Here is a 25221-nt window from a genome sequence, read left to right on the forward strand (position 1 = left end):
TCAAAAGAAATAACCGGAACTCAGCATTGCTGGGAGAGGTGAGACGTGCCACAGGATAGGTTTCCTGGGCCTCATAATAGAACCTCTACATATAGAACCATGTTGTGTATTCACAGCCTCCCTGGATGTAAGCTGGAGTCTCCAACAAACTACAGTGCCTTTGCAAGCTCATCTTTCTAGTCTGTGATGAACAAAATCAAATATATAAGTAAAGCACCAAAGCTTAGAGGACAGTGGGCAACAGAAATGGTGTCAGCTTGTCCCTCATTTGGACCTTACATTTATGTCTCTTCTCCTCCTTTTCTGCTTCCTCCCTACACCACATCCAGTGCCCTTCTGCCTGGTACCTCTCATTTCACTTCTGCCCCTCCATATGATCCTCTCCACAACCTTGTCCCTTGATGGGCTGTGGCAATGTATGCCCTGAGCCCTGTGCTAAGCCGTATGGCCTCTCCCTGTGTTCTCAGTCTCTCCCAGATCCACTTTGCCCAGCTTAATCCTCCCTCCTTCTCTGCAGCTTAGTCCTGGTTTCTTCTTGCCGGCGTCTCCAGGCAGCAATGATGGCTTCATCGTCCATTTCTTCCTCCTCCTCCCTGTCAGTGCTTCTCCGATACTGGGACCGCCGCCCTGAAGCAAACCTCCCTTCCTCTCTCTTTTCCGTCCTCTCCTTCTCTCCCTCCTCTTCAGACCTCATGAAGCTCTGGGTGAATTTCCTCTTGGCTCCAAATTCAGAAAAATCTGACTTGGATGACTCTTCCACATCTTCCCAGTCCCTGGGTCTGGCCCAATTCGGACGCCGTGGTTCTGGGGACTCATCCCCTTCAGAGGGCTCAGGGGTCCGGCGGAAAAAGTAGGGCTCTGGGCTTTCCTCTCGGGAGCTTGAGGTCTCACTGAACATGGACCTGGAGAACGTGTGCATCTCTCTGCCCTCCCTGGTGGAGGAAGCAGAGAACCGTGAAGTGCTTCTTACGGAGTTGCCATTGGCCTCATGGTAGGAGGAGGTGTCTTGCTCCTCTGACCGGGATTTGGAGAACTTGTAACTGGAGGACTTAGACTCCGTCTCCCGGAGCAGGGAAGATCTGGTGCACTTCCCCCTGGAGGTTCCAGACCAATCACTTTGGGGAGGAGACTTTTCCTCTGTCCTGAGGCCACTGAGCCACTTATTAATACTGCTCTCCATCTCTTTTCCAGCTCTGCTGCCACTTCCATAACTATCAGAGACAGCCAGGGAGGAGGAGGTGTCTGTTTCGGGTTTCTGGGAATCACTGCGGGAAGAATACCGGAAGCTCCCTATGGCACTGTCAGTGTCCTCATCCCTATCACCCACGTCATCATCCTCATCTTCCTTGACCTTCTTCTTCTTGAAAAGAGAGCTGCGTTTGTTGTCAGAGGCCAGCTTCTCCATTTTGTACTCAGACATCTTCTCCCTCAGCTCTGTTTGCATCTCCTTCTCCTTCCGGCCAAGCTCCTTTAGGTCAACACTGTCAGCAAAGAGGCTACAGATGGGCTTGCTGGTCCCCCTCACTTTGCTCCCAGTACCTTCAGCTCTTGAGCTCCGTGTGATGTGGGTGGACAGCATGGACTGCGTGTCGGAGCTGGGTCTTGCCTGGCTTTGAGGGAGCAGGCAGCCGCCCAGGGAGGAGTTGCTCTGGCCACTAAGCATGGAGACTTGGTCATCCCCCAGGCAGCTGGCTGCTGGTGCCACCTTCATGCTTGCAACAGATGGTGAGCGGGACAACAGCAGCCCTTCATTTTGCTTCTGGGTGAGAGTTTCGCTGACTACGTTGACAATCCAGTTCTGAATGCTGGCAATGGAAATGGTGTCTCCGGGCCCCACTGGCAGGTTAGGTAGAGGTGTGGTGGAGGCGGAGGCCGAGCATCCCCCTGCATTGCTTAGGGCCTGACAGGGATGGGAGCTGTGGCTTTGGGCACTGAGCACCGACCCTGTGTCTCCACCAGCACTGACTGAGGGGGCTGCGGACCAGAATGCAGACAGGGGGATGCTTCCGCTGGCAGCCGAGCTATCTGCCTCCCAGCTTCCCATGGACTGGCTCTCCTCCAGTGTCTGCCTGCTCCTCTCCAGCAGCTCCAGCCTCCGTTGCCTCTTCTTGGCCAAGGCCGAGTCTTCTCCCTTGCTGAGCTCCAGCACCTCCTCCTTGTTCTCACTGCCCACCTTCTGGTGCTTCAGCTTCCAGGCCTGGTAGGCGGATAGGTTGACGTCAGAGAGGTTCTTCTTCTCCCCCTCGGCCTCCTCTGCACGTTGCTCACTGCTGCCGTCTCCTGCCTCCGAGTCTTTCTTGTGAAATCCAAATTGGATTCTCTTGATCTTCCACCTTTCCAGGGCAGTGAGCTTGTCCTTGTTCCTGTGGCAGAAGTTATAGAAGGAGCTGGCCTCAGAGGACACACTCTCCTCGTCATCCTCCAGCGCCCCGCTCCCCACCTCCGGGCTGGCGTCTCCTTCCTCTCTCTTGCTCCTGGAGTGGTACCTCCGCGAAGCCTCCTTCTCAATCTCCAGTAGCCTCTGGTTCCACGTGTCCCAGGTGCTCTCCGTGGACACCGAGTCAGAGCGGCGTCTCCCGCCTCGGTTCAGGCTCATCTCCAGCTGCTGCTTCAGGACCCGGATGTCGTGGCTGCTCACACTGTCGGAGGTGCTGCTCTCACTCATCGCGTGCCTCCGTCTTCTGCTCACAAAGGAGCCGTCGTCACCCTCCTCCTCCTCTTCCTCCTCCCTACTCCACTTCCGGTGCCCCTCTGCCTGGTACCTCTCATTTCGGCTCTGCCACTCCCTGACGATTCTCTCCACATCCTCATTCTCGGGCTCCTGCTCACTCTGGCCGGAGGAGGCTGAGCGCCTGTCGTCCCCGCCCTGGGGGACCTTGCCTGTGGGGAGACCCTGCCCCTTCTTCCACGCCTCGTAGAGTTTCTCCTCCTCTTCTTCATCGATGAGGGTGAGGGGCTTGGAGGCTCGGCTGGCCTCCCCCAAGGAGGAGCTACTCAGGTGACTGGTGGCGTCATCCTCCTCTTCCACGGTGAGGGCGTGCACTCTGGCCCCAACCGTGCTCCCTGCGTCCTCGCCCTCCTCCGCCTCCTCTTCTCCACCCTCCCTGCCGAAGTCCTCTTCTCTCTCCTCCATCAGCTTCTCGTTGAGCTCCCGGAGCTGCTTCAGGAAGCCGTCGTTGGGGTAGATGGCCCGCTTTTTGCGCACAGTCATCAAGGCCTCCAGGATGGTCATATTGTGGAAGATCATCAGGTAGGCGACCACCAGCACTGCTGAGCGGCTGATGCCCATTTCACTGCTGACCAGGACTTTCCCTGAGAAGAAAACACAAGAGATAGCGATGTAACGGCACTTGTATTTTTTTTTAAGAGCTGTTTTGATGTGCTGGATTTAATATGTTTCCTTGGCATCTCATATTCATCCATGCTTAAGTCCCATGAGGCACAAGAATCATTGTCCCCATATTACAGATGTCACACAGAGCACTGACACTGCCCTGTGCTTGAGGAAACATATTCCGCATTTTCTGAACACAGCAGGGAGTGGGGAGTGGGTGGGGAAAAAAGGAACTAACCACTGTCCCCATTTTTGAAACACTGGAGTGCACTTTCTCTCCACCAGACTGAGCATCAGAAGGAGGAAAAATAAAAGAATAGAGAAGAAAAGGAATGAGCCTAGGATGAATGAATCACAGAGAAGTAGAATCTCAGTGTTGGAAAGGACCACAAGTCCCTCGAGAATCCCTTTTACAACTTCCTGGATGCTGGATAATCCATCATCCAGACTCTGCCAGATGCTTCCAGTGACAGAGAGCTCAGTATCTTAGACAGATAGACAGAAAGACAGACACACACACCCCTCTCATTCCATATTTATGTCATTCTAATTTTTTGAAAATTCTTTCACATGTTAGGGCAAAGGATAACTTTCTGTAACAGGTACCCAGTGTTCCTGCTTTGACATACAAAGGTAAATAATAAATATATCTGTATGAATCAGATCTTTAATACAAAAATCTTTTTTTTTTTTTTTTGCGGTACGCGGGCCTCTCACTGCTGTGGCCTCTCCCATTGCGGAGCACAGGCTCCGGACGCGCAGGCTCAGTGGCCATGGCTCACGGGCCCAGCCGCTCCACGGCATGTGGGATCCTCCCAGACCAGGGCACGAACCCGTGTCCCCTGCATCGGCAGGTGGACTCTCAACCGCTGCGCCACCAGGGAATCTCAATACAAAAATCTTTAAGAAAATCACGATCATATTCTTCACTAGAGTTTTTTTTTTTTTTCTTTTTTCTTTTCCTCGCTATTCTAGGTCTTTCAATCATTAGTCAAACATTTTTTCATGTTCCATTACTATACTTGCCACTCTCTTTAGGTCAAACTTGAATTTATCAGTTTTATTCCTAAGGAAGTTGTGTCAGTATGGAGCAAGATATTTCAGGTTTGGACTGACCCATACAGAGTAGAGTGGGCCCCTCGCCACTCTTTTTCTGGGCACTGGGTCTTCACTGATGCCATCTGAGCTTGCAATGTGGGTGGATATATCACACAGTGAACTCAAATTATCTTTTTTATCAATTGAAACCTATAAAGCCTTCTAAAAAAACTGCTGTCAAGCCATGTCTCTCTTATCTTGCAGCATTCTTAAAACATAAAGATAACTCTACAAATTCCTATTGATGTTTTTGGTAGTTATAGCCTGTTCTTATAGGCTAACAGAAGCTTTTGCCAGTCTCAATTCTACCATTCAATAGATCAGTTATTCCCCAGCCTCCCCCTCTGCTTTGCATCCTTCATAAACATGACAAACATGCCTTCATTCTATGACTGTTTAAAATGCACACTGGGACCGCTAGAGATCTCCCTCCAGGCTGTCATCAATCTATTTGTCAACAGTCTTCGGGGATATTTGTTAAATCAGTTAAGAGTCCTATTTTACAATATGGGCTGGGGGTGACTTCTATTATTATATCTTAGTACCAGTTAAGACCATGTCTTTGTCACATAGAAGGCCAGAGACCAAGGCAAGACTTGAGGGCCCTGAGGTCCAATAATGCTGAAAGGCCTTAATGCCAAGGGCCAGCAGCCACTAGGGGGAGGTAAGCAAGCAGAATCAAAGCCACTAAAAGAGCATCTACAGATTCAATGTCTTATCCCCTCCCTCCTCCAGCTCAGGGCTCAGCTGTCCCTCAGCAAGGATCCCCTTTTAACTGGCTGACCAGGTCACAATTTACTACAATTAGTACCAAGGTCTCATTCACTTCTTCTGGAGGTGGTTACTAGGCCAGCTCACTTCAGGACACTTCAGGACACAGGCAGCTAGGCTTCCTCATAAGGGCATTAAATACAATTAGACTCAGTCTGGTGGAGGCCAGGTTGGGGTGCCATGCTTTTCCGTGCTATGTTCCTTACACCTGGGATTCCTCTGAAGAATGTCAGGGGCAGCCTGAGGGACAGGGGAGAGCTGGGTGGGTCAGACTTGGGCCCCCCCCCCCCCCCCAATGCACCCAGAGCAACGAAAGGATTTTTTTATTTTCTCTGTTAGGCACGAGGCCACCCTAATGTATAGCTTATATGCTTGACACAACTCGAGGGGACGCCTTTAACTTTGAAGTCAAAGTTGATTTGTTTGGTTATGATGAAAACTCCCCAGCAGTAAAATGGCTTGAGGAAGGTGGTCTTTTTTCTAATTTGCAGTTGCCATCTTGATTAGCAGCAGGGCTGATGGCGGGGGGGACGTGGGGGTGGTGGTCTGTGCTTAAAGATTTGAAGAGTACAGCTAGTGGAGAGAGCCCTGGACTTGAGTAAGGCCGGGTTCCAGTTCTCTCACACTCTCAGTATGCCTTTATATGACAGGCATTTGTTTTGTATCCTCCCAATTCATAATTCTGCTTTTCCTCAGAACTTTCCCCCTCTCTGCACCCCGGGAAAATGAGAAGTACTTGCCCAGAAGCCACCCCCCTTGCCACTGTGGGTAGAATTTAGGGTAGACAAAGGACCAGAATCTGACACACAAATTTTCTCTCCAGGGAACGTGGAAATGGAACTGAGGCAGGAAGTTAGCAGTTATTGTCAGGCCTGTGGTGGGCCATGCTCTCTGAGGTAGAAAGCAGTGATGGAACCAAGAGTCCTGAGGCTGTCCAGTCCTTGTTCCAGACCATCCTGGGGCCACCTTCCTGTCTTTGGATTTCTCCTTGTATTGCTGTAATTAATGCTTTTGTTGCATTTTGTTAAGTAGTTTCAGATGCTTTATACTTACTGGCGATCAAAGGAATCTTAATTATTTCATGGTGGCCATCACTTAACCTGATGAGCGGGATTTCCCAATTTGCAAAATGTAAATACCTTCTCAAGGGGTCATTGTGATTATTATGTAAAATGCTCAGAGCCAGGGGTATGTTTTGCCTTCCTCCTTGTTAAGAACTGACTCGGAAGCGTCCTAGAGTGGAGAAAAACCACAGAAACTAAGGCTCAGGAGATTAATTCCAGAGATGGTGACAGCTGTCTGCCCCGGGGTAGGAAGTGCCCACAAAGGCTACAACCACTGTAAAGTATATGCCGTCCTTTCCCTGCCTCGCAGGGGTGCGGAGACTAGGGAGGGTGAGCCTGAAGGCAGCTGATAGCAGCAAGGGAAGAGGAGATGGTCTGCTGAACGCACCGGCCGGGCAGGTGATGAGGACCACCCGATCGACCCGGCAGAGCTGCTGCGCTCGCCCGCAGGCCCTGCGGCACCGCTTTGGGTCGCGGGGAGACCCTGCCCTGCAGGGAGTGCTGCCGTCTCCCTCTCCCCGAGACAGGACACTTGCCTGCTCCGGCCTCGCAGCTCTTGGACGCCCAGCCCGCCGCCTCCCTGCCACGCCGCCACCCTCCGGGCAGCTTCACCCGCTTCTGGGGATGCGTTTCGGCTCTGCGAGCCGCCTCACTCGCCCGGGATGCTGCTCGAGCCCCGCCGGCCGGTTGCCGCGGCTATGGCTTCCCTCGTTCGGCCGAGAAGTGGCCGTCAGCACCCGGCAAAGCAGCGGAAGAAATCCCGTCTCCCGCAGACCCTTGGCAGACACGCCCAAGTCCACTTTTGTCAGAAGAAATACGTTCTTAAAAGTAGGTTTTTTAAGCATTGAAAAGGGGAGAAAATCATTTTATATAGATATAATTATTATATACATAACATTTATAAATTATAATTTAATAAAAATGTATACATCTATAAAAATATTTCCCCTCTCTGTCTCTCTCTCTCCCTCTTTTTTTTTCTCTCTCTCTCTCTCTCTCTATATATGTATCCATTAAAAATTACCCTTCCTGGCCATTGGTGATGATAGGAAATGTCCTTCCCAGGAATAGTTAATAACATTCATTATAGTAATGGCTGTAACTTTTTTTTTGTGGTACGCGGGCCTCTCACTGTTGTGGCCTCTCCCGTTGCGGAGCACAGGCTCCGGACGCGCAGGCTCAGCGGCCATGGCTCACGGACCCAGTCGCTCCGCGCCATGTGGGATCTTCCCGGACCGGCACGAACCCGTGTCCCCTGCATCGGCAGGCGGACTCTCAACCACTGTGCCACCAGGGAAGCCCTGTAACTTTTTAAACATTTATTATTTGCCCAGTTCTATGCGAAGTAAGCCCTTATATGCATTTCTACAATTTTAATCCTCACAGCAATTTTAGGAAAATTAGATCTATTTGCTCTATGGTTAAGGAAACGGCGGTTCCTTGTATAGAGAGAACATAGGAAATCCTGGACTGAAGCATGGGTTTTTGGGCAACAGATCCTGAACTCCCACCCGCTCTCACTGCATTGGTTTCAGCCTCTCCTCATTGAGATCCTCATTGAGATGGATGTCCCATCAACTCTCTAGATAGTCTCCTATCATCCCACTTAGACTACAGTGACAGCCTCAGCACTACTCTCCTCACTCCCACTCTCCCCTCCCCTCCCACCCGGTCTTGTCTTCAAAGCCCAGGGAGTGAGTTTTCCATAATGCAGATCAGATCAAGGTGCCTTTCAACTCCCTTACCTTGGTCCTCAACTTCCTGCACGATGGACCCCTGCCACCCTTATCTACCAGGCTAACCCACACTCGCCTTGTGATTCCTGAATACACCAAGCTTATTCCACCTTAGGAATTTTGCACTGGCACGTCCCTTGGCCAGGAATGTTCTTCTTCCAATTTTTCCATGGCTAGTTCGTTCTTATCACTCAGCGTAAATGCCCCCTTCTCCCGAGAGGCCTTCTCAACCACTCTTTTTTTTTTCTTCTGTTTATTTATTTATTTATTTACATCTTTATTGGAGTATAATTGCTTTACAATGGTGTGTTAGTTTCTGCTGTATAACAAAGTGAATCAGTTATACATATGCATATGTTCCCATATCTCCTCCCTCTTGCATCTCCCTCCCTCCCAGCCTCCCTATCCCACCCCTCCAGGCGGTCACAAAGCCCCGAGCTGATCTCCCTGTGCTATGCGGCTGCTTCCCGCTAGCTATCTACCTGAGGGAGCTAGCCAGACACTCCAACATATCATTCCAGTTCTCATCTCTGCCTCACGCTGATCAGTATCTGACATTTTTCTTTTTCTTTCTCTTTTCTTTCTAATTTTTTCTGCCTTCACTACAATGTAAGTATCAAAGGCCAGAAGCTTTATCTGTATCTTTCACCACAATGCCTAGAATAGCACCTGGCACATGTTGGGCCCTTAATAATTACTTATTGGATGAATGATGGTCCATTCCTTTCCCCTTGTCCTAGAATGAGACAACAACTGTCTCAAGACAGATGACCTCCAGACAGCAGATAACCTGGAGGTTTTCATAACATTCCTTTTGTCCTTCCTCCCCCTGTGGAATTCCAGCAGCCTGGAGCAGACAGACCGCCTCACCTCTATAGGTCAGCAGGGCTTCATCCAGGAACTCGGCTGCCTTCCGGAAATGCTGCGAGATGTTCACCTCAGGGAAGTCATCGACCTCCACACCCAGGTACTGGATCTCCAGGCCAGTGTAGAATTCAGGCCCAGTGTAGACGCCGGTGCCATGAGCAGCATTCAGGATGTGGGTGATTCCCAGCCTCTTCAGCCTCCCCTTGTTCACAGCCACGCTCCTGAACGGAAAGAGGCAGAGGCATTTTTTGCCAGAGTCAGAACTAGAAAGGTGCCTTACCACTGAGATTGGAAGCCTGCTTCAGCCAGGTCAGGAGGGCCACAGCTGGGTGAATACCTCCTTCTCTGCTCACCCATGTGTCTGGGGCTCACTGGAAATATTATTTTAAAAAGGGACCGGTGACTTAGCTGTGGCGAGAGAGAGAAGGGACGGGGAGCTGGGCAAGGGAGGACAGGAGAAAGAAGAGAACAAGACTGATGTGTAAGGAAAGCTTTGATTGGCCCAGAGACCTCTAGGCTAAAATTCCATGCCTTTGGGATGCACAGTTATCAAGACACAGAAGTGGCAGGCAAAAATAATAATAAAATGTGTGCTTCACACTGATATGGCATGCTATATTTTTCAAAGTGCTTTCATATGCATTAGTTTATTTTATCCTAATAATAAACTTAAGAGGTAGACAGCACAACTATTCTTTTTGTTTTATAGGTATTCTTATTCCCCCCCATTTTTATAAATTGGGGTATAGTCGCTTAACAATGTTGTGTTAGTTTCTGCTGTACAGTGAAGTGAATCAGCTATATGTATCCATATATCCCCTTCCCATTTGAAGATTGTAAAAATGAATCAGATAGCTTTTATGACTTGTTCAAAGAAAAAGACTCTGAATAAGAACTGGGGTTCAGGGTTTCTAGTTCAGAGCTTTTTTTTTTTTTTTTTTTTTTTGGTACGCGGGCCTCTCACTGTTGTGGCCTCTCCCATTGTGGAGCACAGGCTCCGGACGCACAGGCTCAGCGGCCATGGCTCACGGGCCCAGCCGCTCAGCAGCATGTGGGATCTTCCTGGACCGGGGCTCGAACCCGCGTCCCCTGCATCGGCAGGCGGACTCTCAACCACTGCGCCACCAGGGAAGCCCCCAGAGCTCTTTTTACTGCAGTGGAATAAATAGAGCTTAGTTTAAAGAGGCCCTGATGACAGTTGCCCAATAAGTAGCAGAAGCCTTTAGCTGGTGATATCTGGAGATGCCCAGGGTCCCTGTTGATCACAATGTGAATGTTTCTGCATCTACAGAGCTAATTAGGGATCACTCAGGACTTGGTGCTCAGCTCTGGGAATCAGGTCCCGGGCAACCAATTACACCACAGTGGAGTACAAGACCCAATGTCCAAAGCTATTTTCCCTACTGCCTTCCCTGGGGACCCCAGATTCCCTCCCTTGCATCTAGGTATATGGGTAATTACACTGGGAAAAGATCTTATTAAGTAGCCGATAGATCAGCAAAACGAATTTCACAAACCAGCCTATTGCTACCAATTATGCACTGGCAAGACCACAACAAAAGCACCAGGATGTGAGTGAGCTGTTTTGGGTTTTGTTCTGGAAACCACTGATAAACTTTTGAAGAATAACATTTTTTTCTTATTATAAAAATAACACATGTTTACTGTAGGAAATCTGTACAATTCAAAAGAAACCTAAAGAAGAAAATGGAAATCACTTACAGAACCACCTCCTAGAGAGAAGTACTATAAACTTTTTATCACATTTGTTTCCAATTTGTTGTCTATGTAAAAAGCACATACACACACAGACATACACACATAGTATATATATTACTCAGTTAGCATCATATTATATGTATTTGTTTTATAACCTCTTTATCCTCTCAATATATTGTGGACACTTTCATAAGTTGGTAAATATATATAAAATCAATATTGTCAATGGCTCCAAATGTCCCATTATGTGGTTGTTATGGATGTCATGGGATGATGGTGATAGGGAGGCGTGTGTTGGCAAGGCTCTGGGCAGGAAGGGAGGCCCAGAAAAGCCACCTGGAGGGGCCAGGCTATGATAGTGAGCCCTGGCAGAAGGTTGGAGGATAAGCAATCATGCCAGCATTTTTGCCCGGGGATCTCCGTGTGCAGGTGGGTGGGTGGGGCCATTCTCCAAGTTCAGGGCTGGGAAAGTAGTCAGGCAGCATCAATTTGCTGGAGGGAGCTATTGAGCCTTTGGTCAAAGTTGGGGGACCTTCATCTCAGGCACTACCCAGAGTGGTAGGACAAAGGATCATGGTCCCCCCCAGACATCAGACTCACTTCTCGGCTATAAAGACGTTGGGCCAGACCTCATCCACCTCATTCCAGGGAGCCTCTTGGCGGTCTTGGGCCAAGGCCCGCTGTAGGTCCAGGATGCAGGGAGTGTTGTACAGGCTGGTGTCATCCATCTTTTCCCTGACACGGTTGTACAGGTCCTCCACAAGCAGCTGCTCGGCAGACTCCAGCATGCCTGGACCCTTTGTCTCAGCTTTGACCCCCCGCGGCTTGAGTTCTAGGAGGACAAGGAAGCATTCTCATCAAAGAGGAGGAACACCAGGGCCTTCCCTGCTCCTTGGGAGAACCCACTCTTGGCCCATTTGCGGCCAGGACTCTGCATATGGGCTGAATTCATTTCAGATCCAGCAGGATCTGATCTGCCAGGAAGGACTTAATGGGGACCCAGGAGGAGCCTGCATTGGCCTGGACACTTGTGGTCAGGGTTAGCAGCATAGGTGTACTGGAGTGGGAGAAGGGACATCAGTTTCCCTCATTTCCTCCCATATTTCTCTAAAGCTGGCTGATAATTTCTTAGACCGAGGTCCTTAAGTAGCTGGTGTATGCCCAATTTATACTTGTAAATCCCACAGTGACCCACACAAATTAGATGCTTCGAAGCATTTCCCAAATGAATACATGGCATTCCTTAGTAACAATTCATTCTATTAGTTTGACTCCTTTACACATGGAAGGCAAATAACTCTGGGAAAAGTGAAACTTTCAGCAGTCACTTATGCTAGGTCACCTTGTAATACACCTTTAATTTATTTATTTAATTTATTGTCTGTTTCCCCCACTAAAGTGTGGGCGCCTGTGGTCCTCAGCCTCCCAGCTCTCTGACAGGTGGCAAAAGTCTCCTAGGAGCTCTGATGCCAGTCACAAAACATCACTCGGGGCCTTTCTGACAACAGCCCAGAAAAGCTCAAATTTCGAATGAATTCAAATTCTATTCACCTGCCTGTCGAGTGAAACTTTACCTTCTCCTCCTAATGTATTTGCTCCCAAATTATCAAATTTGGAGGAAGGTAAGATCTTTCCTTTCTCTAAGAAGGTATACAAGAGAGCAAAACCTTTCCTTTCACTTTGTAGCCCCAAAATACTGAGTAGAGAGAGGGGAAAAGAAGGTAAGTAGGAAAGGAGTGTCCTCTGTGCTGGCCATACCCTCTTGCTGGCATCACCTCCTTCCCTCGTGGGTGAAGAGTGCAGCCACGTTTGGCAATAGACAGGGCCCCGCCCTTCACAGAATGAGCAGGTGTCTGTAAGCCGTGCTGCTCAAGTCTGCGGATCCAGGAGTCCTGGGTTCTGCCCAGGGCTGGCAACTTCATTTCCCTAAAGCTTCCCTCTCCTCTCCACCCTCGTCTAAACCACCTGATGTGCACCCACATCCCTGCCCAGGTTTCAGCTCTAAATGTTCTTTGATATCCGTTTCAAAAGCAGGAAGAAGAAAACCTCTGCAATCCCAGTGCTCTATTTTGCTTAAAAATAGATGAAGCGTTCCTATTTTCTCCACCACTCTTGGCTCTCCTGGGGTCTTACATGGCAAATGTAAAAACCCCTCTCTTTCCCTCCCCTACTTAGATATCTTTCCTCTACTACATGGAAAAAAAAAAAAAAAAACCTCCCCACTCCCTCATTAAAATATACAGCAATGTCTTCCTCGGCTATTTATATAGCAGGTTATTGTTTTGATTTCTTCCCCTTCCAATTGAAAAACAAATGTCCCAGCCCCTTATCCCCACTGGGAGCTCCTACTTTCCCTAGGTCTCTGCTCCACGCTTCAGCCGCATCAATCCCTGCCATTTATTTCTATTCGCTGAGGCTTCTTCAGAACAGAGTAAAGCCCAGACATTTCTCCTTTGCACTCTGTCAGATGTGTGGCGTATGCAGACTTTCCTGAAATTGGAGGGTTCTTCGACATCCATTGTTACCCCTCTAATCACTACTGAGTAGGGCAATGTTTTGAAGTATCACTTGGTACATTTTCCTTTTTTCTGTAATTTATTCTTTTTTTCTTCCCCCACCATCCTTCAGCCACTCGGACTAATGAAACTTAGGCTTAATGCCTAGAAAGGCTTAGGGTTAAACAAAAGGGCATTGCTCAGCTTCAGGTCACAGTATAAATGCTGAAAGTCCCTAGCATCCCATAGACCTGAAAGTGAAGCTTTCAGAGAGAGGACATGGTTTTCTCACAACCGCTAAACCTGGACTTTTACTTATCAGGAGCCAAAGCCTGGAGAGTTGTCCAGAGAGTGAAGCACAACGCAAAGGTGTTGCAAGATGGAAGGTTAGGGAAATTCCCAACACACAGGAGGGAAAAAGAACTTCCAGAGTTAGGGTGGTGCTGGGAGCAATTTAGAAAGAACTAGACTGGGATCAAGACACCTTGGCCTGACTTGGAGCAAGGTAACAGTGACCCCAGGTAGGGTGATAAAAGAAAACAGAAAAAAGTAGTTACTTGAGGAGATGGGGCCTCCTAGGGTTCCCAGATCAACAAGCAACATCTGTAAAATATCTCACTGCTCAGGAGATCCAGATGTCCTCAGGGACCCTGGTGGGGACACAAAGGGCCTAGGGACTAAGCAAGACCTGCGGCTACATGGAAGAGTAGCATGTTTGGTTCTCATCACTAGGGAAGTGATCACGGCCACCAGCTGTGGATGTCAGATTAAGCCCAAAGGCCAGGTGGGCCCTGTGTAATTAACAGGACTGCCTTATCTCACCCCACCCATCCGGAGTGAGAGAGACACCAAGTGCAAAGGGAGGAGGAGAAAGGAGAGGAACGAAACTGTGAAAGATTATTTGCCCAAAATTGATTAGGAAAAAAAAAAATCCATCCAATTGGAATGAGTATCCTTGAATGAAATGTAGTACGTTTTCTGCTCTAAATATTTTTGTGTAAATATTAACATCTTTTGCCACCCCACCTTTCCTTACCTCCTCCCCACTCATATTTCAGTTTAAAAACCATCTTTAAGCACTAGTGGAAATGCAGATTTAAATCTAGACACCCCTTTGACCAGAACTCTCTGGATGCCATTTCTTAGGCTCTCAGGTCTGCATCTCTGGCATAAGCCATCGCAGGGCCCCTGAGGTTAACTGAAAAACTGAATGAGGGGCCCCAGGGGCAGATTGGAGCTGCCTCCCAGTCTGTTGCCTAGAGAACTGTGCACACTGAGGCATAATAATTTCCACCTCTGTCCCATGAATGTTGATGAGGAGGGCTTGGAGGAACTGCCTTCTTTGGGTCCGCTCCTCTTAATGTGATGGGAAGCGTGTGAGAAGCACATTGACACCTTCCAATGGCCCCCCTCCGAGAGTCTCCAGATGACCCTTGGACTCTCCCTCCTCCCACCCATCCGATGGCATCACCTTCATTGATGATCTGTTTAGCTGCAACAGCTGAGGAGAGGTGAATGGGCTCCATGAAAATGCTTTCTGTTTCTGCATCTGAGACCATTGAGTACCTAAAAGAGGAGGATATTCACGTGAGATGACTCTGGGCAGCATCTGAATGGGAGGCAATCTTTTCAGATAAGAAACCTAGGTCCGATTATAGCCATGAGTGGAAAACAATGAGATAAAGGGAATGCCTTCCTAAGTTTAGGGAACCTAAGAATGCAGAGCACTGGGTATGCTATGGCTTAGTTGCCTAGTTATTTTTAGACCAGAGTTGTAACCTTGATGTTTAATGACCTGGTAGCCTGGGTTGTGGAGGGAAGACATTGGGGAGAACTCATGCTGATGTGGCTTCACTTTCTTTGTGTGTTCCTACCCTTGGATGTACTGCTGCTACCTTTTCTTTTCTTGTCCCTGCTCCTCTGTTATCAATACTGTAGGATGTCCCTAACTGGGCTTCCAGCAGGGTCCTGCTGGATTGGTGGACTGGGTAGGCTGCCACCATTCCTTCCATGTCCCGTATCTTCTCCCTGCTTAAAGGGCATGGGCTGATGATGATGAAGGGCTGACACAGCACCGAGGGAAACATAAAGATGCACTCAACTGCACAGTCCTGATTTTGAACACAAGAAACCCAGGATCAGCCTAAGCCCAGGGATACAATAGAGTAATTTAGGTAAATGTCAATTTCCCGGAAAGAATTCAGCAGAGGTGTCCAAAGGGATCTTTGAGGATCATGGTGAATCAAGGGCAAAACCAAGGGTTAGGACCATACTACAGTGGTGGGTGCCCTCCTCCCCAGTGGGTTCTCCTCTTTTCCAGGTGTTGTGGTGAGCTTTGGGTCTTTTTTGCTTAATCTTTCCTTTATGTCCAGAGAGGATTAAAAAAAGGCGAGAGGACTTAATGGATACTTTTTTTTTTCCAAACAATTCCATCATGCCCCATTTGTTTTATAGTCAAAACTTCCCTGCACCTCATCCCCTAGCAATCACTGATCTGTTTTCATTCCCTATAGTATGGCCTTTTCCAGAAGGTTAAATAAATGAAATAATACAGTAGTCTTTTGGATCTGGCTTATTTCACTTAGCAAAATGCATCTAAGAGTCATCTCTTCTATTGCATGTTCTTATTGCTGAATAATATTTCATAATTATAAAATAATAGAATATAAAATTATAAATATAATCATAATTTTATAAATTTATAATAATTTTATTAATAGATTATTATTTAATAAATTAAATAATATTCTTATATTTTATAATAAAATATAAAATTATAAATATAATCATAATTTTATAAATTTATAATAATTTTATAAATAGATTATTATTTAATAAATTAAATAATAATTTTATATTTTATAGTAATACAATATAAAATTATACAATAATAATTTGTTCCTTCTTATTGCTGAATAATATTTCATTTCTTAGGCAGCTCACGCTATTGCTGCCATCATTGTCCCATTGCCTTGAGTCAAGATTGTGTATTCCAGAGGAAAACATGACACACACACTGCTGATTTGGTAGTAGTTTGGATGCTGGTTTTCTTCCCCAATCTGCCTGAAACTATTTACTTTTCAGAGTCCTCAAACAGCTGCTGTAGCCTTCTGTCCAGATTTTATAAGGGCAATCCATGCGAGAGTCAAGGTGGAGGGTGTGTTTGCCATCTTACCCAGAACTAGAAACTTGTCCATTATCGTTTTGCTTTTAAAAGTCGTAAGTCAATGTGTTTCCTGACCCTTGTAATTGACCTGTTTTATCTCCGTGGAAACCTGTAGGATCTTCTTTGGTTTGCAGTGTTTAGAAATTTCCCAGGGATGTTCCTTGGTCTGTGTTCTTCCACTGTGTTGGGTATGGATACCATTTTTTTTCTTATAAATTTATTTATTTTATTTATTTTTGGCTGCGTTGGATCTTCGTTGCCACGCGCGGGCTTTCTCCAGTTGCGGCGAGCAGAGGCTGCTCTTCGTTGTGGTGCGCGGGCTTCTCATTGCGGTGGCTTCTCTTGTTGCAGAGCACGGGCTCTAGGCGCACGGGCTTCAGTAGTTGTGGCTCACGGGCTTAGCTGCTCTGCGGCATGTGAGATCTTCCCGGACCAGGGCTCAAATCCATGTCCCCAGCATTGACAGGTGGATGCTTAACCACTGTGCCACCAGGGAAGTCCAGGATACCATTTTTTTAAAAGATTTTTTTTTATGTGGACCATTTTTAAAGTCTTTATTGAATTTGTTACAATATTACTTCTGTTTTATGTTCTGGTTTTTTGGCCACAAGGCATGTGGGGTCTTAGCGCCCCGACTACAGATCGAACCCACATCCCCTACATTGGAAGGCAAAGTCTTAACCACTGGACCTCCAGGGAAATCCCTGGATACCATTTTTGAGTGCCTTTTATAAATTTAATCCTGACAAAACTCCCATAAAGTAGGTATTATTATTCCTGCTTTAAGGTGAGGAAACTGTGGCTCAGAGAGGTTAACAAAATTGCCCGAGGCAGTAATTAAGTGGCAGGGCTAAGTTGTAAAAATAGAGCAGTGCTGTCTGAGTCCAGTCTTCTCTCCACACAGTACACTGATACCATTTCGATTGGAAAGGGGAGGTGAGTTGGTTGGTGGAAGAAACCCCAGCTGGATCCCCAGGCCCGACATAGACTTTGACAGAAAAGTACTTAAAGAATACTTGTTGGAAGCATAGATGGGTGGATGGATGGATTGGGTTGAGTTGAGTTGAGTCCAGCTGAACTGAATGGAGCTAACTTGGAATTCGATAAGTTTAGTTGAATTGATTAGCAGAATAATTCCCTTGTAGTAGGCATCCACATCCACATCAGATTTCCCCCTAGGGAAAATGATGTGATCAGAGCCAGCAAGGCTATGAAAAAAGAAATGTCTTTGACAGAAAAAAGGAGTAGCCTATGACTCTAACCAGGACGTGGCTAGACCTGCCCATGCAGGTCAGCACAATGTTGTATCATCATTGGTAGTTCCTGAGGGATTTCCAAGAGCAGTTGTGTCAGATCATTCCCGATCTAGCCCAAGTACTCCTTGTGACCAGAAGATGCATTTTCAAAAGCATGACCGGGGAGTGAGGGTGAATTAAGGGTGAGGTTTGTGAGATAATATCCTTGGATACTAAAACTAGAGAGCTTTTTAGAGGTCTGGTTGCTTGGTAAAGGTAATAAAGAATAGAACACCTGGTTGGGGTGTACACAAGTTCTATAAAGGTACAGCTTAGGTAGTCTTATTTATCCCTGTACCTCCAGCATATGGAAGGTGAGTAACCAGGCAGGTTTTGATGACTGAGTGAAATGTGAGTGGACAGATGGGTATATGGATGAACAGATAGATGGCTGGATGAGTGGACAGAATTCTAGGTGCCAGGCAATGTGTCCACATATCACCTTGGGGATCAAACTTGATGGTCTCCAAGGCCCTGCAGTCTCTGGCCCCTTTCTACTCTCCAGGCTCAGCTTGCACTGGCTTCCCTCGGGCTCGCTCCTTTCCAGTATACTGGTCTTCTTCGGCTTCCCATCCCCACCAAGTTTCCTTTTGCCCAGGCACTTTGCAGAAGTCCATTTCCGCTGCCTGGATGGTCAGTCCTCCTCTGCCTCACCGATCATTCAGATCTTACTTAGTTCAATCATCATTTCTTTAGGGAAGTCTTCCCTGATCTCCACCTCTCATTGCACCATACACCTTTCCTTTTTTTTTTTTTTTGTGGTACGCGGGCCTCTCACTGCTGTGGCCTCTCCCGTTGCGGAGCACAGGCTCCGGACGCGCAGGATCAGCGTCCATGGCTCACGGGCCCAGCCGCTCCGCGGCATGTGGGATCTTCCCGGACCGGGACACGAACCCGCGTTCCCTGCATCGGCAGGCGGACTCCCAACCACTGCGCCACCAGGGAAGCCCCATACACCTTTCCTTTATGGCACTTCTATTCGATGTAACTTTACATTTGTTTATGAAATAATTTGATAAATTCTGTTTCCTATGCAAGACTATACCCTCTATGAGGCAGAGACCACACCTTCTTTATTAGACTCATTAAACCACATCTGTGGCAAAATAGTCTTAGGACTTTTAGGGTATTTTGTGAGCTGTTGGGTTCCCAGAACCTAGCTTAATGTCTGCTTAATAGATATTTTCTGATTCACTGACTGAATTTGTCCTCAGTACAGTACCACATCTAAGGGAATGTGGCAGGTACACTAATTACAACACAACGGTATTTATCAAGTATTTGCTACTGGCTCATCATCTTACCGGGCTGCCGGTAGCAAACCCAGGAGCAAATCCAGGGTCCTGGCTATGTTCTGTCCATGCTCACTCTCTGCCCTTCTGAGGCAAAGATGTATACAGTCTCGGAGGCCTATATTGGCAATTAGGAATTTTTTCTTATGGTAGCCCCACATCTTTGACACTCCTCGAATAGTAGTCTATGTCCATTTCCCTTGAATCTGAGTGGTCTCTGTGACTGCTCTCACACAACAGAATATGATGGGAGTGACACAGCCAGTGTCTGAACCTGAGCCTTAAGGGCAGCTCCCTGCTTCTGGCTCTCAGTGCTCTCTCTTCGGAAGCCCTAAGCTGCCATATTAGAAGTCAGACGACACCAACCACCCCAAGGCCACCAAGCTGGAAAGGCTGTTGGTCAACACTCCCTGCCAAGCTCCCAGCCAACAGTCAGCCATGCGGGTGAGCCTCTTAGAGTGTCATCCTTCACCCCTTGGGCCCCTCCAGCTGACACTACGTGAAACACAGACAAGCTGCCTCGTCCTGTCCAAATTCCTACCTATAAAAAGGGGAGCAAAATAAAATTATAGTCTTAAGTCATTACGTTTTGGGGTAACTTGTTACGCAGCAGTAGATGACAGCAGCAACACTATTCTAAGTGAATTCTGAGCAAATGCTAAGGCACTCTTCTCCCTGATAGTAATACAGAACCTAGTAAATAATCAGTGACAGACCTCAATTTGTTGCAATTGGGAGGTAACAACAAAATAATACCAATATGAATGTAAGTCCCGACAATAGTGTCGGGATAGTGTCAGACCCTGGGGATATTCTGGGCCCAGGATTCAGGGCAGTCTCGGCTTTAAAATATCAACATTTCATAACACTAGAGTCAGAGCCTGAAATTTTATATAAATGTGAGCCACACTTCCATTTCAACAATATTTATTAAGGGAGTTTTATTCTTTGATTTATTAATAATTAATATTATTTATACTATCATTAATAAAAATAATTATTTTGTTTCTTAAGGGTCATTTAAAAATGAGGTTTGGCAGGGGGAATCAAAACAAAACCCTGAAAGGGTAATTAACCAAGAACTCTCATGTAACTATGGGGATGATAAGGGCTTCCTCCTGGCATGGCCCCTCACTTCTCGCAGAGGTCAGTTTTCTTTGTTCCTCTGCAGGTCTCCAGGGCTCTCCCCTGGAGGAAGTTACAGGCACAGACTGAAGAGAGATACAGAAGTCCTCACCTGTCAGGTGCACAGAAAGACCCGAGCCAGAAGTCAGCAGATGGTGTCCCCTGGGGTCCCCATCTGGTTCTGTCCTTCTGTGAGCCTTTGATCCTGCCATTTTCCCCAAACAGCATCGACTTCAGATTGTGTGGATTTGGTTTCACATGACAAATACCGGGAACTGATAACCTGTCCTGAATATACCTAAACTCTGAGGCTGTAAGTTTGATAGGGGAGAAGATGAAATTAAAATCTGAAAATAAAAATGGTGGGGAAACATCCTTCCTCCTTGTTGGTGGTAAAGACTGAACCCCAGCTCATGGGTCAGTGGATCTGAGAAATCACATTTGAAGACCACCCAGTACACTTTTGAGAAGTTGGAGGTTTTCATTCTTTTTTTTTTTTTTCTTTTTTTTTTTGCGGTATGTGGGCCTCTCACTGTTGTGGCCTCTCCCGTTGCGGAGCACAGGCTCCTGACGCGCAGGCTCAGCGGCCATGGCTCACGGGCCTAGCCGCTCCGCGGCATGTGGGATCTTCCCGGACCGGGGCACGAACCCGCGTTCCCTGCATCGGCAGGCGGACTCCCACCCACTGTGCCACCAGGGAAGCCCCAGAAGTTGGAGGTTTTAAGATTGAGAAAAGAGGGTGGGTTAAGATCATATGCCCTCCGCAATCCCACACTGCATCTGTTTTGGCTGCTGATGCAAAAATGCGAGCAACAGTAAACTCAGCTCAGCATCCTCCAGTGTTGAAGGTAGGATGTAAATTCTGAGCGCTTTTATGAGTTAACCTGTTATGAGAGGAGGAGATGTAAACCTGATAGTCCTAAGACTGTTTTGCCAGAGACATGGTTTACTGAGTCTAATATAGAAGGTGTGGGGATAGGACCTGAAAGGACCCGAGTGGACAGCAATGTCCCAGCGGCATTGAGAAGCTGCTCTTGTTTTCCACCGAGAAGCAGAATTGCAGAGAAAGAGAGGAGGCAGGAGGGTAAGATCTGGACAAGTGGGCCTGTTTATATTTGCAAGGTCAGTGAGACAGTGGCCCTAGAGGTTTTGATTTATGACCGTGTCTGTGCTTCCACCCGCATGCCTGAGATGGCGTGTGATGACACACCGTGATTGGAAAGCAGAAAGGACTGGCTGTTCAAAAAGACCGGCAGGGAAAGAAAGGCTCTAGGATCGATATATACCTCATCATAGGATCATGAAGCAGCAGCTAAAAAGCCTTGAGGGTGAATTGAAGAGAAACAATAAAGCAGAGTTTGATGGACTTCCTAACCAAGAGCAGAGACGGGGGCAGCTTTCTTTAAACCTGTGTTTTTCAAAATTGCAGACTGTGACCCATTAGCGTATCATAAAATCAATGGGTCGCGCCTAGCATCTGGCAAAAAAAAAAGAAAAAAAAAAAAGAAAAAAAATAGAATAGAGAATAGCACCATCATTGTAAAGATAGGTATAATTTTGTGAAACCTTTTAAAAATTTACACATACCTATACGCGTATGCTCTGAGTAAATGGTATGTCCCACTGTGAACTACAGTTGGCAAAGTTTGAAAGCCAGTTCTTTAAACCAGTTGCCAGGTGGTCAAGACCCAGAATGGAGTGGAATTGGGGTCCTTCAACCCAGCCGCCCTGACAGTCAATCACTTCCTTTCAATGAGTCCCTTGGAAATGAAATGGAGGCAGAGGCCCAGGAGGGGGTGTCTTTCTTGATTTGGCTTTTGCAAAAAAGGGACAGGTTTCTGAGCTTCAGTAAAAGTGACCACACAGGCAAAGTTCAGGCTCCAAGGAAGGAGAGAAGTCAGTTAAGCAAATCGATTTTTAGCAAGCTGCTTCCAGCAGGCTCCATGAAAGAGCTAAGGCAGAAAAATTTTCACGGAAAAAGAAATATAAAAGAGAAAGGGTGTGTGGGAGGAGCCATTTTCCAAGGACATACAGTGAGGACACACAGACCTGACACTACATGCCCCCATCTCCTGCCCCACTGCCACCATCAGGCACGCAGACCTTGTGAGAAGAAAGGCAAGCAGAGCACAGCTAAGGATCTTTGCTGAAGGTGGAAGGGAAAATGCTCTCAAGAGAGGTGGCCTCCCCAGATCACCAAGGCAGCTTGAAAAGTTCAGATCTGAAGCCAGAGCAAGAAATGGATTTTTGACTTGGAAAAAATTAAAGGAAAACAGAAAAACATTCTTCACACCAGAAAAAGAGAAGATAAAGAAGTTTGATCCTTTATTTGCAGAGGAAGAGAAAACTGGTCGTAGCTGAGGAGGAAGAGAAGAGGCAGAGGTACGTTTCAGACCAGCTGCATGGGAGGGCTTGTGGGGCAGAGGCTTCCTATAAGGGAGGGAGGCCTGTCTGGAGGCTGGTTTGCATCACAAGCACACTGACACTTTAAACTGTGCTCATCTGGGTTACTGGGGAGGTCTGATGGAGGTTAAGTGGCCCCACTGGATAGGGGGTTTTACACTTTAATGTTAACTCATGAATTACCTCGGGAAATTTGCCTCCTTGGGAGATGGATGAATCTCTAGCTGCGGGTGTTCCTCCAGAGAGAGTGACTCACAGCAGCTAGGTTTGAATTTAAGGTGTTTGAGGTCAGTGCCTAAGTCAGGCAAAAATGAAGACTTGACACCGCTATCCACTGTCTACACCCCTTTCTCAGGTCCTTAATTCACCCTAGGATGAGATTTACAGATGACGCTGGAAATGTTAAGACTCCCTGCCAGGACAGCAAACACACTTCATCCCCTGACTAACTCTGGTTGATTGGCAGTGGCTGTTTGTAGCACTGGGTGGACTTTTGCAAGGCCCTATCCTGGTTCCACGGAAAAGAATACAGGGCTGGGTCTAAAGTTATAGTGATTGAATGGTGGCCCTGTCAAAGATATGTCTCCCAGAACCTGTGAATGCAAGCTTATTTGGAATAAGGATATTTCCAGATGTAATTAAGTCAAGGACATTGAGAAGAGATAATCGTGGATAGACCATAAATCCAGTGCCAAATGTGACTTCAGGAAGACACAAGAGGGAGGGAGACACAAGAGGGAGGAGATATGGGAACGTATGTATGTGTATGGCTGGTTCACTTTGTTACAAAGCAGAAGCTAACACACCATTGTAAAGCAATTATACTCCAATAAAGATGTTAAAAAAAAAAAAAGACACAAGAGGAAACAGAGAAGAGATGGCCACATGAAGACAGAGGCAGAGGTTGGTGTTACGCCGTCACAAGCCAAGAAACTCCCAGAGCCAATAGAAGCTGAGACACAAGGACAGAGTCTTCCCTGGAGCCTTTGGAGGGAGGGCGTCCCTGCCAACACCTGGATCTCAGACTTCTGGCCTCCAAAACTGTGAGAGAATATATTTCTATTGTTTTTAAGCCACTCAATTTGTGCTACTTTGCTACCGTAGCCCTAAGAAGCTAGAACTGAGAGTCTGCTGGTGGGATATTTGCTGACTCAGTGCATAATTCAATTTTAAAAAGGCTCAAGCCTTTAGCTAAAGAGATAAAACAAGAAGGATGGAATTTCAGGCACTTACTAAGTACAGGGAGGACTGTTCAGGCTTGGGTAATGATCAATTGCTCAGAATACAGTATTTGCTTGTGGCAGAATTAGAGAAACATGATGTTTGAACTACAGTGTGTGGGACTCTGGTGAAATAAAAATTTCTTGATGAATTACTGAAAAAAAATCGTTGTCAAATATCTTTCTCTGGAAGGAAAAGGGGAGAGAGTCACCATTTATTAAATACCTACTATGCCTATATATATGTTATATTATAATAATGTATGTTATATTTTTATGTAATATATATTATAAATAATATATGTTATCTTATATTGTTTTATTTCTACTACTGGGTAAAACTGGTATTCCAATTTTATGACTAACTTATGTAAGCTCTCATGGCTAGTAAGTGGGAGAGCAGAGCTGACCTTAATTTTGCCCTCAATTACATCATTTACATTCTTCCCACGTCACGTCACCATGCTGCCTCCTAGAAGAGAGTTTTATTTCTCTTTTCATACCTTTAAAAAACCCCACAGCTTTATTTGCGGTATAATTGTTATACATGCAGCACATATTTAAAATATGCAGATTGGTAAGGTTTGACATAAGTATCCACCTGTGAAACCATCACAATCAAGATTGTGATAGCCATCATCCCCCCAGAGTTGCCTCATGTCCCTTTGTGAGACCTCCCTCTACCCACTCCCTGCCTTGTACTCCTTAGTACAACCGCTGATCTGCTTTCTGTCACTACAGAGATTCATTTGCATTTTCTAGAATTTTCTGTAAATTGAATCATATGTCCTCTTTTTTGTCTGACTGCTTTCATTGAGTGTAATTATTTTGAGATTCATCCATGTTGTTGTATGAATCAATAATTCATTCCTTTTTACGGCTGAATAATATTGCAGTGAGTAAATACACCACAGTATATTTATCCATTCACTTGTTGATAGACACTTGGGTTGTTTCAGGCTACTACAAATAAAGTTGCTATGAACATTCATGTACAAGTCTTTATATGGACATAGGCTTTAATTTCTCTTGGGTAAATACCTAGGAGTAGAATGACTGAATCATATAGATATAGGTGTGTGTTTAGGGAGCTGTATGTTTAACTATTAAAGAAACTAACAGTTTATTAAATGGTTGTACGATTTTACATTCCCACCAGCAGTGGGATTGTTCCAAGTACTCCGCATTCTCACTAATGTTTGAATATGGTCAGTCTTTTTAATTTTACATATTCTAATAAGTATGTATGTAATAGTACCTCAAGGTGGTTTTCATTTGCATTTCCCTAATGACAAAGACTTTTGAGCATCTTTTCATGTGTTTATTTGCCTTCCATGTATCTTCTTTGGTGAAGTATCTGTTCAAATCTTTTGTCCATTTTTTTTTTTTTTTTTGCAGTACGCAGGCCTCTCACTGCTGTGGCCTCTCCCATTGCGGAGCACAGGCTCCGGACGTGCAGGTTCAGCGGCCATGGCTCTCGGGCCCAGCCGCTCCACGGCACGTGGGGTCCTCCCGGACCGGGGCACGAACCCACGTCCCCTGCATCGGCAGATGGACTCTCAACCACTGCGCCACCAGGGAAACCCCGAGATTTTTTTTTTAATGTATATTTTGGATACGAATTCTTTATCAGAT

General features: G+C 46.5%; 1 protein-coding gene across 1 annotated transcript in view; it reads right to left on the reverse strand.

Moving 5' to 3' along the window:
• Nucleotides 1-416: 416 nt before the first annotated feature.
• Nucleotides 417-25221, reverse strand: part of STYXL2 (serine/threonine/tyrosine interacting like 2) — a 33216-nt gene continuing 8411 nt past the window's right edge. Inside the window, exons 2-5 of the mRNA XM_079931853.1 lie at nt 14556-14650; nt 11190-11421; nt 8874-9091; nt 417-3312 (exon numbers count right to left, since the gene is read on the reverse strand). Coding sequence (XP_079787979.1) covers nt 494-3312; nt 8874-9091; nt 11190-11421; nt 14556-14650 — 3364 coding nt within the window. The 3' untranslated portion in view covers nt 417-493. The remainder of the gene's footprint in view (nt 3313-8873; nt 9092-11189; nt 11422-14555; nt 14651-25221) is intronic.

This window comes from Stenella coeruleoalba, assembly GCF_951394435.1.
Source record: "Stenella coeruleoalba genome assembly, chromosome: 1".
Taxonomy (NCBI): domain Eukaryota; kingdom Metazoa; phylum Chordata; class Mammalia; order Artiodactyla; family Delphinidae; genus Stenella; species Stenella coeruleoalba.